This window comes from Alligator sinensis, unplaced genomic scaffold (assembly GCF_000455745.1).
Source record: "Alligator sinensis unplaced genomic scaffold, ASM45574v1 scaffold502_1, whole genome shotgun sequence".
In the NCBI taxonomy this organism is placed as follows: domain Eukaryota; kingdom Metazoa; phylum Chordata; order Crocodylia; family Alligatoridae; genus Alligator; species Alligator sinensis.
Genome location: NW_005841896.1, coordinates 4,064,628 through 4,081,896, shown reverse-complemented (window position 1 = coordinate 4,081,896; position 17,269 = coordinate 4,064,628). Strand labels below are relative to the sequence as shown.

General features: G+C 41.8%; 1 protein-coding gene across 10 annotated transcripts in view; it reads left to right on the top strand.

The window, feature by feature from the left end:
• SOX6 (SRY-box 6) overlaps positions 1-17,269 on the top strand; it is a 324,606-nt gene that overhangs the window by 254,408 nt on the left and 52,929 nt on the right. For all 10 annotated transcript variants that reach the window (XM_025197397.1, XM_014517206.2, XM_025197396.1 and 7 more), the window contains one exon: positions 10,125-10,233. In XM_025197397.1, the coding sequence (XP_025053182.1) occupies positions 10,125-10,233 (109 nt within the window). The remainder of the gene's footprint in view (positions 1-10,124; positions 10,234-17,269) is intronic.

Genomic DNA, 17,269 nt, shown 5'->3' with positions numbered 1-17,269 from the left:
CTTTCCCTATAACGATTAGTCGACTACTAGAAAACAACCTAGTGCTGCTGCAAGCTAATGTTGTTGCTCCTAAAAATGGAGTGGTAGAAGTTTGTGCCGGCAGTGTAAAGGTCTGAAATCTGTACTCTGGGTATGTATATGCTAGAGCTAAGTACAGACGTTCAAAAAACCTGAATCGACCTAAGTTATGTGGTTTTCTGTAATCAGCCTTGGCTAGATTGGTAGTGAACAGTAGACACATTCGCCCTTTGGCATTGGGAGAGGGGCAGACAGGCTGAATATGCTGGCTGAGGCTTGTAGGTTGAGGGTGTTCCTGCATGCCTTTCAGCATGCCCTGCAGGCTCCCTGGGCTGCTGAAGATTGCCAAGCACAGCCAAACACTCAGGTCACCCTTGATTGCCTGCTGTGCATGCTTAACCCCCCCCCCCCCCCCCCGGTGCTCCAGGACCCTGTAGCTGCAGGCCCAAAAAGCCATGTAGCATGCCATATGCCCATGGCTCTTGTATCTGCGGGCAGTGGCCGACCTGCAGGGGTCACAGGGTTGCCTCCATGCAGACCCTGTCCCAATCTTCTGTCCCCTGCCAGCCTGACCCACGAGAGGCCTGCACTGGCTCCTGCTTGGGGGAGGGGTCCAGGTGGCAGGGTGCCTGTCTCTGGCCTCTGAGATATGGTGTGCGAGAGCCAGAGTTAGACTCCATGGGGTTGTGCTTGAGCCTGGGTGTATGGGGGTCCCTGGCTGGGTTTGCGGGAGTCAGGGTCAGGCCCCATGGGACTGTACGTGAGTGCAGGAGGTTCTCCTATGCTCAGTGTCAGATGTGTATGTACATCATAGGGTGCTTTGTGATGGGATGGGGGGGATAGTCTGGGGATATGGGTGCCGAGGTCCTGAGGCTCATGCAGGGGATGCAGATGATTCCCTTCCCCACCTTCTGCCTGCCTGAGGCTGACAGATGGCTGGAGGTGGGAGGAGGGACTTGGGAGAGGGTCTGTGTTGGCTCGGCTTTGGGAGAGCTCGGGGATGGGGCCCAATGGGTGCTCAGCCAGAGTATTCAATTGTGGGCCAAATGTTAGCATACCTCTCTGCGAGACGGGGCTTGGGGGGGGCAAAGGAGGCTGATATGCCAGAGGACAACAATCCAATTTGAATTGATAGGCGATCTAGTACAGAAGTTCAATTTAACGATCTAACCTAAATCGGTTAGATTTGAGTGCACCTGAACCAGGTCTTTCTCAGACCTGGTTTCACTATTTTTAGACCTGTCTGTGTGTGCCAAACTTCTGTTCAGTTATGGGTCTAGACTGATTTCCAATCACTTAGATTGGTTTATATGTAATGTCTGTACCTGGCCAAAGGGTACAAAATGATTCAATAAACCAATTATTTCCTGAAGAATGTACATCAAATATAATGATTTGGTCATAATAAATATAAAAATTAGTTTTCCAAATTCTTGCTCTCAGGCTTTTTACAGTTATAAGTTATGTAGGGTGTGACCAATATTATTTACCAGTTATCTATTGAATTTAGTGTTGAACAAGCTGTCAATTGGCAATACCTGACAGAAGACACACTACTAAATGCTACAGAAGAAAAATAGTCTCTCCTCAAAGCACACTTGATCAATGATTAACAGATATTGAATTCAAAGTGATAGGAGCAGCAGAGAGTTGGATTTTGCTTGACTCCTGCAGGTGAAGTTTGCATACTGGAATAAGAGATTTGATTATTCTAGGATGTGTTATTAATAAGTCTTAATAATAGTCATATAGTTATCGAGCCCTTTTAGAAACTAGTGATGACTCAAGCACTAGAGTCCTTCTAACCAACTGTGTATTATATAGTGTATTATATGGACTATAAAGTAGTAAGGCTTTTTGTTCATTTTAAATTTACCAGCTGTTAATTTAATTGATTGGGCTTTGGTTTTAGGGACTAATGAATGCACATTAAGAGAAGACAGAATTCAGACAATTGTTTATTTAAAATAAAAATTCTGTCACATTTCAATAAAATACATAATTTCACAGTCAAATACTCTGTGAATTTGTTGCTGAAGCAAAGAGTTAATCAGAAAGTTTTTGGATACTGCCATGCATCATGCCTTTGTGCATGAATAAAAAGTTGGAAACCGCATGAAAGCAGTATTTGGGTTACCACACAACTGAATATGCTTAAGTCTGAACGCTTCATAACTCTAACTACTGGGGAGTTGCAAACTTATAAATAACCTTGCAATTGGTTAAAACCATATTAAAACCATATGAACAAAGACATAAAGCATTTGGTTAAGGGGGTTCAGTGACGGCAGTAATCCTGTTGAAAGTAATCTAACTAGAGTAGATCCTACCTTAGGGTGCTTGCAAGGGCTGCAGTAGTTAAGGATCTGCCAGTGTTTTATGGGGACTGGGGAAAGGTTAACTCAGAATCCTGTTGAGGTGGTAAATGTGGGTATCTGGCTTTTTTATTTTTAATAAATTAAAAAAAAATCCATGATGATTTTAAAGGATGACCTTCGAGGTACCCAAGTTCAATACATTAAAAATATGTGCTGAATGTCCCTAGTAATCAGGGTAAGAGGGGCTTTCACCTGAACATTTGCTTCATATTTCATTGTGGTGATATCAGATGCACAAAAATCATGATAGTTGCTTAAGGAGATCCTATTTAAAAGTAGTAAATTTGGACAGGTCTTTTTTTAATTGCTGGTTTGGAGCCTTTAGGGATCACATATTTAATAACTAAGCATTTTTACCAAATCCCAAGGGCTGGACATTTTTTATTTTAATGAAAGCTGAGATTCTCATGTGTTCATCTGACTCCAGGAGCTGGGACTTTAAGAAGAAAACCAAATATGTTGAGACTCACTCTAAATCATGCAAGCCAGCAGCCCTGGACTCCTATTCCACTTGTGATGCTCCAGCATGTGTCATGTTGTCACACACAGTACAATGGAAACCAGTTGAAGCATACAGCCAGTCTAAGCAGGGCTAGTGTAAGTCCCTTTTCAAATACATTTCTTCCTTTTCAGCAATATTCTGAGATCAGTCCATTGATAAGGAGGATTTAATGACCTCCCTTTTGCCAAGGCAGGCTGTATGCTCCAGTGCAGTTAAGCAAAGTGCATTATGGGGTACCATAAGGGAACTGGAGCCTGTAGACTATGGCAGGAATTCCTTTCTTTTCTTTATAGGTTCTTATGCTACCCTCATCACAGTAATGTTGTAGCTCCTTACCCATAACAGGGGACCTTCATGGAGGAAACCAAAGTTTAAGTGAGAATTTGCCACTCAGTGTAGCCATTAGGGTAATTCCCTCATACTGTTAAAGTTACTAGAATAGAATTAGGTAAAAACCTGTCTGATTCATCTTTCAGTCACAGGCATTTGAAATTAATTCATCCAACTTACAAATGTGCGAAATGGTAAAAACCAGCCACTGTTGCAGTTTTGAGATAACATTTTCTCTCCTGCACATATGTATGTGTGGCTGTACCCCTGCACACAAACTCTTTAAATGCCCCATGCCTGGACTGATGCAGTAGATTGTAGTTTAATCAGGCAATGCTTTTGTAACAGAATCTGAAGCTTAGGGAAATGCGTGATGAAAGATTTGTGAACCTGGGCCAAAGTTATGGTTCCCTATGTAAACCATAAGAAATTCTGTGATTATTTTTTCAGACTTTCCACCTATAACCTGGTAAAAATTTGATGGATTTGTTTAAGTCTAGCATGGTGTTTGCTTAAGCCTGGAACTCAAAGCAAACCTTGATCTAAGAAACAATTTGAGCTAAATATGAAAAAAGATTCAAATGATAACAAATGACACCAAGTTTTCTTTTAGTTGTATGTATGCTGTTCTTTTGGGGATTTTTATTTTCCTAACTTCAGATTTATTTGATAGGAACTATTTCCATATTTGAGATACTGTGCTGTCATTTTAGGGTATGATCAGTTAATAACTACCAAAGTACTTATATGTTGTATCACAACACATCTATCCTCCTTCATTTTCAAGATAACAGTTTCTTTTGATAGGGCAGATGAACTTATTAAAAAGTAACTGGTTGCATGATTGGAAAACGTGTTTTGGAATTAACCAGACTTTCTGCAATCAGTTTATCAGCTTTGGAAATCTAATATCTCAGTCAGGTTTTCTAGAGCATGTCCTGCTGTTATGATGTTGTCCAAAGTTTCCAGGTAAACACTACACAGGTATGTGAAATCAGGGTGCAGTTCCAAGGTTTTGACTTACTCTTTTTTTTCTCATAACAATAGTGTCATTATTGTGTTTTATCCACTTTGGCAACAAGAGACATGGAGCAGTCTCATGCCCAGAGACCAATTGGAAACTGACATAAATTGTGATAAAGTTAATATTTAAACCTCTCACCCATAATAACTAAAATAACCACAGATAAGGCTGAAAGTCAATTTGTCATTATCCTTGCTGCGCCAGAATATTGCAAAATATTCTAAGCAGAGGGTAATTTCACTTTCCAGATCTGGCTGTTAAACAATATCAGGAACTTGTTGAAAAGTTTGGGAGTGTTTGTAGCCTGACCTGTACAGGCTGAGCCCCCTGTCCCCAAACAAACAAACAGAATCATGTTTCTTTATTCATGGGCATAATCAAGTGGACTCTAGGAAAGACATAGTAACAGGCTGAGTTTTGAACTGCTGTGTTGTTCTGAGCATCAGACAGATTCATAAGAAACTGTAGTGTTTTGCTGCAGTGGCTCCGAGGATTTAATTTCAGTTTCCATTAGGTGGAAGAATTGTTGTGCAAATAAATCCCTCTTCGTTGTGCTAAAACATTTCCTCCTGATAGTTTGAAAAAAGGTTTTTGTTATTGTTGTGTACAGTCTGAAGTACATAAATAGAATACACCAGGGTTAGCAAATAATTCACTAAAGGATTAGTTGAAATGTTTACTGTGGAATAAATCAGCTATCTGTATTTCATATGTAAAGACAATGTGATAATTATTTGTAGTCATTGTAACTAAAATACTGTCCTCAGAGTATGTAGTGGCCCCTTAGGCATATGCTTTGTGGCTTCTGTGAATGACCGGTATTAATTCAGACTCTAGAAATTGACTCTTTAAATAAATGTTGGTAACTGCTTCCAAGCTAGGCTATTGAAATAAAGGGTATTACATCATTGACCAACCATGTCTACTTAAATAAAATGTATTTGTTTGCAAAAAAAAAAAATAAAAAATTAAACCTTTCACACAACGATCAGTGTGTATGCCATTTTCCATTTCAGTCTGAGCATATATTTCAGATGTGGAAAAAGCTAGCATGTTGAAATAATTTGAGGCATGGGTATAGTCTGATCAGTCTTGGTAATCCAGAAGGGAGGGGTGCCCAGTGTATTATTACATTTCATATATTGTTTTTCAAGAGATGGATGCAATCAGTCATCTTCTCGCATATGTTTTGAAAAAAAAAACTTGTCTTGCTGGCAAGTAAACTGTTATTTAAGTACACAATCCACTGTACTACTGAAACAGTTTTGCCAAACTTGTCCAAGTATTCTCACATGCTTAAAGATGGTATAAATATCATTTATAGCAAGCCGTTTACTTCAGACTATATGGAATGCCTTCCTGCTCCCCTCATCTAAGTGTCCCAGTTTACATTATGGCCTTTATTGCTTCTGTTTGATGGAGTGATCAGTAAAAATTTAATGACACTATAAAATAATAAAAATGTCATTAATTTACCACGCATCTTGGATGCAGTGGTTGTAAAGTTACATTAATAAACAGAATATTTTTTACAACAAAAAGCATTGTTACGTGGGAATGTATAAATAACACACATAAATTTAAGAGCAATGTTACTGTTAGCACACACATTATTATGGAATAGCCAATAAGTGTATAAAACATAGTATATAAAATTTTATGAAAATATACTGTGCACATCAAAAATTCAGCTTTTATCTAAGTGCAGAGAAAAGCCATTATTGCGTGCTTACTGTTTCATTGCTGTTCTTCCACAAGATCACAATTTTATATTTGTTTCTAGCCCTTTGAAGTTGGCAGTGTTTTTAGAGGAAAGGCCTACTTATTCCTTTCTCCCTCTCCATGGTTGACTAAACCATTCTGTTACTTCCTTTGCATCAGGGAAGAATTGATAATCCCTTCCACAGAAGTGAGGGATAAGTTGCTAATTTAATGCAAAGTTAAAAATAATTCCTAAAAGGTTGAATGGCTTGCTTGGTGAGTCTGGAAATAAGGGATAATAATCTAACAGTCTATCTGTCATCACTGGGGCTGCTCCATCATTGACTGCAATAATATGTGAATATGATGGATGCCACAGGCTTGTGGCTCATAACATTTAACATTTATCAGCTCTCAGTAAAGGGGGCTTTATAATTTAAATATCATTATTTAATATGGAACATCTACCTCATACATCATAATTTCAAAGCACTTAGAGAACCAACCATCATACAACACAGTAGAGCAGACTTTAATTTTTTCAATACGTCTATGTTTTCTGCATGTTTGTGACTGACAATGCATAAATAAGTGCCTAATCATGCCACTGAATGGAAAATGAAGATCTGGCTGTTAACAAGAATAATTTTTTTTCTTCATCTAATTTTAAAGTAGTGATTATTTTTACTGCATTTTTCACATACTCAGAATCAAAATCTTGATTCTGGGGTTGAAAGAACTTTCACCTTTGAAATAATTTCTGAATTTTGAAAATTCTTAGGCCCATTGCAGGGCTACTCTTAGCAGCAGAGATTTTCAAGATCAACTCCTAGGTCCTTTATTGAAATGGTACAATTGAAAGAGAACAGTTTAATATCAGTACATCACATATGATAAACACTGTGTTGTCCACTAGTTTAGATCTCCAGAATTATCATCTTGAAGAGAATGCAAAACCCGTGCACCATCTTTGGAAGGCTTACATAACTAATACATAAAAAATTAGCATTGTGTAGCTAAAGAACCATATATAACCATTAGTAATCATTAAGAACTATTATAATATACAAGAACCATTAATATATAAATGTATGTCATGCTTCTTAGCTACAGTGTTAATTTTTTATGTATTAACATTAATGTGCATGTTTTATCTGTACGCATGTATATGTATGCTCACAAATATAAACACTCACCAAACCTATGTGTGTGCGCGCGCGTGTGTGCGCGTTTTATATAAACACACACACGCATGTAAACACACACGCAGTGGTTGTTTATATTTCTGGACGTATGTATATATATGTACTGATAAAATGTTCACATGAATGCTAAGAGCATGCTTGTGTACATCCACCTAGGCACTTTTAACCATATTTTGTGTGCGCTGGTCTACAAAGGATATACACATAGAATTGATCTTCCATTCAGTGCTTGTTTACAGTAGGAAAAGGTATATATTTAAACCTAACACATCTTAAAATTACAGTGTAGAGAGGGCAAAAAGCTTGGTTAGCTTATTTGCCATTAGCTTGCTGAGTCTGATCGGGGTTAAACCTCAGAAATGTAAATCTGATGTCTAAGTTGGCAGTGCCTCTTTGATATTAATTTCATACTAATTTGTTAAATCTTTTTGAATTTTATGGATTTTTTTAGTTGAAAAATATCTTATTCTTATAGAAGCATTTTCTCCTATGTTTTCCATGAGCCTTTCATAAAAGTTTTACTAATTCTTTCTGTAAATATTTATATTTTACAACCATCAATGTGAGAATATTTTTCAGTGGAGGGGAAAAAAAGACTTAAAAGCTGTTTCAAAAAAAATATTGAAATAGCTATGATACATATTCCAGGGAATTAAAAGATGGAGATTATTATTCAGTCATAAGTGCTTGTTACTTGTTTTAGAAGATAAGGTATTATTATTGTGTAAGTGTTCTCAGTGTAGTATTTCTGAACCTTATCATGTAATTTTCCCTTTTCTCTTTCCATGTCAAAATATTGATATTCTTTCAGAAACTTTTTTTTTTTAACAGAGAATATTTTCTGGCAAAATCAAAGAGAATGAATGACTAGAAAGATACTTCAAATGTGCATATTGATACATAGTAACTTCTGTTGATTTTTATAGTAGAAAGGTATTTCTCTTACTTCTAAAATACACATAAGGGCTGTTCTTCTAAGAAGATTGCAGGTGCCAGGGAACTGTCTTTTGGAAAAAGTTTTAATGAAAAAATTTGGAAAGAGAAATGGAATGTGCCAAAGGCCATTTCCTTAGTACTCAGCTTTGTTTTTATTGTGAATCCAAAGTCTAAATCTTTTGAAAAGGAATCCAGAACTCTTGGTGGCCTTTTATTCCTGTCTACCAGCAAGACAGACCTCATTTTCATGATTCAGGGTTATTGTGGCATTAACCAACACCTTTCACTCTTATGGAGGCTTTTTACAAGTAGTGTTTTGCCTATCTAGTTATTTTGCCTATGTAGGCAATTCTCTTCTGGAATCCTTACTTTCCATTTCAGTTTCTCTGTATTTTAAAGTTATCGTCAACTGAAACATTATATAGAGTAAATATGCTGCAAAGACAACTCAGCAGCATGAAGAGTGTCACTCCACGATTAGCCTGCAGAAATAAGTTGGTAGATGATTAAAAGATTTTGTCAAGCTTTGAGAAATGCAGTTTGTACCTGTAACTCCTTAGCTGCATGTTGTAGTAACCCAGTATGTCAATTTTATACTGTGTTTTCTTCCTGTGGAGATTTAAAATATTCCATGATCTGAGGAATCAGAAAGCTTCCTGCACAATTTGGCTGATGGGAGTTAATTATAGAAACGCAGCACAATTCCAAAAATAATCAGATTAGGAGGCACAGTTGAACTGAGATTGAACAAATGAGGGACAACAGCCATCAAGTAATTGTATGTTTGGTTTTTAAGAATAGTTCCAAGTTTCTAAACATCTTGCAGGAGAGAAACTCATAATGTTTCCTTCTTCTGTCTTACATACTCCGTATAGAACTAGGTCATTGAACAATAGACTGAACAGCAATCAGCACTCTACTTCTGCATAATGCATTAAGTATAACATGGAGAAACTGTTCGTGGAGCTGAAAGCTGGTATTTCATGTCTGTAAATTCAAGCTGACATGACATTTAATATTGTTTCATAGTAATGAACAACAAGGTTTCATTCATTCACAAGTACAACATAATGCCAAGTTTAGTCGGAAGAGGTAACAACAAGGCAAGAGGGAAAACATGTTGAGTTCCTTCAAATGAGAACACTAAATTAATGATAACCATTGAACACTTAGCTACTGATACAGAGTACTACAGAGACTACCATTGTTATGTGAAGGAATATTGTACGGTCAGTTATAGGGTCTTGTCCTGTACTTCTTTGACTAAAGAATTGGGTTAACACACAAAGTGCCTCTTATTTTTCATTTTGCAGTCCTAGGTCCAGGTTACCTGTGCAGGTCTACAGCTTTCAAAGGTTTGTGTTTTTCTAGGAACAAGTGCTCTGTCCTTTTTTTTCTTTCCCAATTCCCACTGAGTTCCATTTAAATTCCTAGACAAAATAATAGTATCAATTCTGTCATCTACTATTCCTTCTTTGAAATACTTGTCTTTGAAAGCCTCTTGCATAAAATTGAGACTTGTGTTTTCTCAGGGGTATGAATGCAAACTTGGATCTCATGGTGTTGGGGAAAAAAGTGCTTTTTCTGTTAAATTAGCAGCATGCTTTAATAGGAACTCTTCTTTCAAGTGCTCATTTTTAGTCTGTCTCAAATGTCAATTGTTTTTTCCAGTTTAAGTCAGAAAGTTCAGTGGAAAGACAAAATGTGCAGCATGGATCAGCACTGCTTCCTGCCAAAAAGCTTTCTGTGGTTGCGAGTGACATCATTTATGTACTATGGAGATACACATTTAAATCTTATGTCCTGATCTGAAGAAGAGCTAAACATTCATAATTTCAGCTGAAAAGAAAGGGAGCTGCAGGTGCTCAAAGCCACTGAAAATTAAATGGTATATTCTAAATAGCACTTTTAATTAAACCTGTTCATTTAATTCTCTCAGTAAAAGGAAAAGGCAAGTATCAATGCATACCCTCAAGCAGAGAAGTAGAACTAAAAAACAGAGCATTAATAATAATTATTTTATTTTTCAGGAAAGAACACGATTTGAGAATTTAGGCCCACAATTAACAGGAAAACCCAATGAAGATGGAAAACTCGGCCCAGGAGTCATAGACCTTACAAGGCCAGAAGATGCAGAAGGTGAGTTGCCATTATGAATGCACCATGTCTAAACACTTTGGCATTAATTGCCACAATATGTCCTGGGTGGCAGTTACAGCTAAATCTTTAATGGGCATGGTACAGCTAATCCCTGGGTCCATCTTTAAAACATTTTGCCTGTTTTTGTCTGAGTAGCACATACATAATAAAGAACAGATACAGATAACAAAAGTGAGTAAGTGATAGTTTACAGTATCTGAGTCATCTTGAAATGCTATTAACCATCTTTCAGTAGCTTGCAATCAACTGTATCCAGCAGCTGACAATACAGTGTTTGCTTTTTGTATATCTTGGTAATCAGAGTGAATAATGAGAGTGTCAATAAAGTAATATATTACTAAGAAAATGTACCACTTTTGAAGACTATTTAGAAATAATTTAGCAGCTTGACACAAAGCAGGTGCTCTAAAATCTAGAGGGATATCCATCAAGGTAGTGACACGCTTTTCATGAAAACATAGCAAGTGTTGCTTTATTGACAGGTAGATTTCAAATGATAATGTAGAAATGTCCAACCCAGTAATGCCTTCCCACTAATTTTAGTGAGAGTTCCAGGTGTGCTGGAAGCACAGTAGCAAAACCCAGTAACAATTCAGTGCTTCTCAAGACATAAGTTAAACTCATCACTGTTACCTAGTGGTGCGACTGGATGCCTCACAGTAGATCAGAGAGCTAAAGTATGTTGTTGCCAAGAATCTATATACCAATCTTTGAATGAAGACAAATGTTTTATTTTCAAACTTTCTGCAAAATTTTTTGTACCAAGAAAATTATTTCTTGTTTGATAAGATTTGCTCACAACCCCTCCCCCCACCCCAGACAACTTCTTGTCATGACACTGATCTCCTTAAAGAGATGCCTCCAAGGGTATGGACAGATATATTTGGAGCCATTCCAAAATGGGAATGTTTCAAAAGGTCAGCAGCTGTTATGTTAAAATTGTTATGTGAGAACAAGCCAGGAACAAGACAAATGTAGCAAAGCTGCTTCAACTTTAACATTGCTTTATCCAGGGTTTAAGTTGGAGCAGTTTTGCTACATGTGTATTGTTCCCAGTTTGTCCACATAAAACAATGAGATCATAATAGCTGCTGCCATTTTGAAACAGCTCCAAATATAGGTGGTTCAATACCCTAAAATGCCTCACTTGTGTCCAAATCAGAAGCATCTGATTTGCTTGTTTGCCAGGTCCAAAAAAGCATAGCGACAATCAGAAGTTGCACCTGTCCACAAATAAGGGTCATTTAAAAATGTTTCTCATAATATGGATACAGTATGGCTAGTGGGAAAGGTTGCAGTATTTTGAAGTACATGGAAGTGCTCCTCTGGGCATAGTTTCCATTCTGTGTCCATTCTGCCTGCGTGTAGGTTCCATTCTGACTCCAGACAGAGTCTCAATAATTTCCAGTCCATTTTGAAGACTCACTGGCAAAAATAGCTCACATAATAAGTATGTCCTTCCTGCTGTTGCTCAAATGTACCACCGCTATATTTGCCTGAACTAAAACAGCCTGAAGAACTAGATGCTAGTCTAAAGTCCTGATTTTCATGGTGTGAAATGTTTTTGCTGCCCCACTGCCTTCCTTTTCGCACATGCTTACCTTTAAGCACACAATTAACTTATGTCCTGGAACTGAAGACTATGCTTAAAGGTAGGATGGGTGTGTGGTGCAGCTATTGTAACGGAAATGTGTACAGTGTAATTGCAGTGATGTGTTTTGGACTGTCAAGTGAGCCACCGCAACCATGAGACAGGTGGTACAGGTATTGTGGTATATCTATATCTATATATAGATATATATGACTATCTATCTATCTGCTTAAAAGTAGGTATGTGTTTGTGTGTTTCTGCTGAATAGAGTTGGACTTAAACACAGCTTTAAGTCCTTTACAAAATTAAGCGATTCGTTATGACCACTTATATCACCATGTAAGTATATTCTATATTTTCTCACATAAAAAAATGCACTTTACCCTCAAAATTAGCAACTGGAAATTGCAGTGCACATTATATGTGAGAAATGCAGGCTCTGTACACGCATTCAAATAATCTGGCAGAATTCTCCCAGGTTTCTCCCAGAAAAATTTACCCAGAGCTTCTCTCAGAAGAGCCAGGAAGACAGTGTATTGCTCACTGGACTCTGCTGCTCCAGCAGGCCACAGAACACAACCTCTTCACAATCCTCACATTATGCTGAAGGGAAACAGGCTGACCATAGGCAGACAGAGTCAGCCAATCAGGGCTGCCCTATGCTCTGCTGCCATTTGCCACCAAGCAGATTAAGGGAGCCTACAGAGCACCGTTGAGATGTGTGCACATGGGCCCCTCCTGGCTGCACAATATCAGCATTGAAAGCTTTCCACTCTTCAGGGCCTCAGCAGTTTAATGTCTGTATAGGCAACACTGTGAAATCATTTGCTCTCCCAGAAGAGCTTCGCCTCCCAGGAGAGTGATTAAATCCTGGTTGTTCCCAGATTATTTTGCTCCTGGACTGGCTGTTTTTTCTTCTGGAGTGGCTGGGAGAGTCACTGAAAGCAGTGACTCTTCCAGGAGAAAATGAATACCAGTATGAGGCCAAGACAGTTTCTGCAAGTTATGGGCAAAAATGAAAGTAAAATTATCATTGGCTCATACGGCACATCCAGACGAGCATGCACATGACTGTTGCGGCATCTCAGTTTGAGACTCTGCAAGAGGCATGGTAAGAATGAAAAAATGTTCCCCGCTCTGCATATTTGCACCGTGGACTCTAAATTTGATACCAGAAATCCTGGTATAAAAATAAAAAAACTGCTGAAGAAAAAGCAGCACAGGGCATGCTCCTGAAGCGTGCCCTGAAGCAACCGGAGGCTGGGTTCTCCAAGGAGATGCTCTGGCACCCAGGCAGAGCATCTCAGTGCCTGCCAGCTTCCATTGCTGTCTCAGCATGCTGCTTTAGCATACTGGAGCAAATAGGAGTGGGGCAAGGCTGCAGCAGTGACCCAGACCCAGGTGCCATCCCCAGTAAATAGGAACGGCGGGGGGAAGGGGGTTTATGTATGGAGGGACTGTGTGGGGGTGGGAGAAGACTGCCCAGGAGGAATGCCTGCCCCCAGCACAGCTCCTCCACAGCAGCAGCAGTGGCCGTTGGGCACTCAGGGCCCTCTGTTAGCAAAGCCCCCACATGGTTTGGCACGGCCCTAGCCATCTAAGACCCAGCACCACCTATGCCACATGTTGCAGGCCAAGCCTGGCTCAGCCCTGGGGCATGTGCCTTTGGGCAGGACTGAACTGCTTTTGCTGTCACTCGGGACCCCTGGTACCAGCTGTCACACATTTGGCTGGGCCGGGTCCTGCCTCCATTGAGCCAGCTCTGCCCAATGGCATATGGAGCACTTGGAGGCAGGACCTGGCCCAGCCGAGTGTGCAGCCCCTGCTTACAGTGCCAGGACCCGAGGTGACAGCAGGAGCGGCCCAGGTTTGCCCGAAGCTGCACGCCAAGTCAGGCTGGGCCCACAGCGTGGCACAGGTGGTGCTGGGTCTTGGGCAGCTGGGGCTGTGCTATGCCATGAGGGAGCTCTGCCAGCAGCTGGCCCTGAGCACCCAATGGCTGCTCTGCTGGCAGGGGGTGGGGGGCTGTGTGCCATGTGGAGGGCAGGTGGGGTACCTACACCTCTTAAGCAGTGTCCCCCACCCATAGACAGTCCCCCTCACACTCATAGTCTCCCCACAATCCACCCACAAACCCTACACCCCCAACCACCTCCACAAACCTCCCATTCACATATCCAGCCTCAAACCCCACACCCCTCCAACCCCTGCACAAGCCTCACCCCCATAAACCCTACACTTGCCCACAAACCCTCCCTATCCCCCTGTAGATCCCACAACCATCCCCCCATGCCCCCTCCCCCCAAAACCCCACATCCACCCCATAATTCTCACACCCTGCATGTCCAGCTGGCCAAGTGGGATGGGATGGGATGGGACCTACTGGCAGGGGCCACAACTGCAGGGGCAGCTGCCACACTGCAGTCCTGCCCCATGCCCACACCAGTTCTGGGACATGTGGCCCCAGCCTGGGGGAGGGCTCCTGGTCCCAGGAACCACTTGTGGGGTGTGATGGGGTGGTGGGAGGGGTGCAGGTGGCAACAAGGGTATTTGTGAGATAGAGGGAGATATGGGGGTCAGGGGTGGGGGAGCAATGTGGGTAGGAGAGGGCTCCAGAGCCAGGCTTAGAGCCCCCCTGCCCTCCTACAGCAGACTGTGTAGGGGGAGTCTGGCATGGAAGGTAAGTGGCTTACCCAGCCCAGTCCCTGCGCCCCAGGTGCTGGGATGGAGTTGCTGCTGGGAGGGAGCTAGCGGGGGGCAGGCAGGGGCTGTGGGTCAAGAGTGAGGGTCACTGGTGCGGGGCTGTGTGTTGAGAGTGAGGAGCAGGGGCAGGGCACTGGAATATTAGGGCACTAGAATATCAGCACCCCACATCTTGGTGAGTGAAGGGGGCAAGGGCAGCTCTTATTTTTCTATGATAAAAAAACCCAAAAGCAAACACCAAAGTGTATAGATATTTAGAATTAATTTATTATGATGATAGAGGCACTGGTAGGCTTCCATATTGCTTTAAAATTGTAAATATATCAATAAAACATTGCCCAACTGATCTCTTTATTTATATATAGTGGGTTTTTTGTTTTAATCATGGAAGAACATGGATTTTGGGTATTGTAATGAAAGAATTTGGGGTTTTTATCAGAAAATTTGCAATTTTTAAACAGGGAACACCAGAATTTCTGCTGGTGAAGCAAGTGGCAAGACCCAGACAGAGGACCGTGCACAGGGCCAGCACCAGAGACCCAGCTGGAGGGCAGACATGGTGGCTGACCTGGCCATTTTGGGCCAGTAGGACACACTTTGACAGTTAAAAGTGGGCCACCACAACAAGCACATCTTCTGGGTGATAGCTGCTCAGATGGCAGGGCAGGGGCACCAGAAGACGTGACAGCAGTTCTGCATGAAGGCCAACTGTGCAGACATGGCCCACTGATAGCTGGCCCAGAAGTGCAGGAGGCTCTGCTGCAGTTCCCATGCCACAGCCCAGGCAGCCATGTGGTCCCCATCCAGGTCTGGCAGGCATGCAGCCATAGGACCACATAGTGTCACAGGTGGCAGCAGGTCACAGCCAGGGAACAGCACCCACTACCAGACTTCTGTAGTGGGTTAAGGGTGCAGGGGCCACTCTACGTTAGGGCTGCTTCAGCAGTCCAGCTGGCACAAGGGGCTGGCCCCAGTCCCTAGGTCACCCTGGCTGAAAATTCAGGAGGAATTGGGCAAGGTCAGTTTGCCCCAAGTGGCACAGTTTGCCCCACACCAAAGTGCATGTTCAGGCATGTGTGCTAAGGCACAAATCTCTGGCACAAATTTGTGCTGCTGCAAGTGCATGTGTCTACTTGTGTGGACATTTGGTTCCCTGGGGACACCTATGCCACACACAATTTGGTGCATGGCAAGTTACCCCAGGGGCAGGAGAAGAGGCTGGGGTCAGCACTGTGCTGGCCCCAGGAGCCTTACCTGGGGTCCTGGGGGCCTCCCGAGGCTGCAGCCATGGCAATCCTGCTGGGCAGAGCCTGGCCAGCAGCCACAGTGCAGCTCTGGGCAGCCCAGCTCTGCTTTTCAGTAGTGCATGCTGCCCAAGTGTGTGCTGCTTTGTGGGTTTTTTTCCCCAGGGTTTTTTTTGTTGACCCCTGGTCAAAAACCCCACAGAAAAAAATGGAGTAGCATAGGCTTGAGCAGCCTGCTTTTGGAGAGCAGAAAACACTGGATTGTGCGGCATGGGGCACTGCAAACATGATTGCAGTGCCACATACCACACAGCTGTGCTCATCTGGACACACCCACAAGTCCAGATGAGCAGGGTCAGCTCCCCAGTTGATGCTACTCAGTTATTGCAAGATCTTTTTCTTCATTTTGCCTTTCAAAAACAAGGTGTGTATTAGATTCCGGGGCATGTTATATGCAATAAAATACAGTAATTTAAGGATATGTAAGGGGTGATCTCTTTTATAGACCAACTGGGAGAGAACTTAAACAGCTTTTGGGCACAAGGTAGCCTTCCTTGGATTACACTGATATCTTCCCAATACTACCATTATATAGTTTAAAAGCATTCTTGGCTGAAGCTGATAAAATTATTTATAGTGAATCATATCCACTAAGAATTTAGCATCTTAACTGCATAGTGAAACATTAGATAATTGAGCCAGATGTCCTTCTATGTATTTTTTTTTCTTTTGAAATATTTACTGTATGATTTTGGACATTTTTCCAATTTATGGGTTATTTGCAAAGTACTAACACCATTTACTCACCATGTATTGCATGAGCTGGACACCTGAGTTACACTGGGTTAGTTTCATAGATTTCATAGACATCAGGGCTGAAAGGGACCTCGGAAGATCATCGAGTCCAGTCCCCCACCCAAAGGGCAGGAAGTCAGCTGGGGTCATAGGATGCAAGCAAGATAAGCATCCAGTTTCATCTTGAAGGTGTTCAATGAAGGCGCTTGAACCACCTCCGGTGGCAGGCTGTTCCAGACCTTGGGGGCTCGGACAGTAAAGAAGTTCTTCCTTATGTCCAGCCTGAAACGATCTTGAAGTAGTTTGTGACCATTCAACCTCGTCATCCCTTGGGGCGCTCTGGTGAACAAATGTTCCCCCAGATGCTGGTGGTCACCCCTGATAAACTTGTAGGTGGCCATCAGATCACCCCTGAGCCTGCGCTTTTTCAGGCTAAAGAGCCCCAGGGCTCTCAGCCTGTCATCGTAGGGTCTGCTTCCCTGACCTCTGATCATGCGCGTGGCTCTTCTCTGGACTCTCTCAAGCTTCTCCACATCCTTTTTGAATTGTGGAGCCCAAAACTGGACACAGTACTCCAGCTGCGGCCTCACTAAGGCGGAGTACAGGGGGAGAATGAGGTCCCGGGATTTGCTTGAGAAGCATCTATGGATGCAAGCCAGCGTTTTGGTCGCTTTACTAGCCG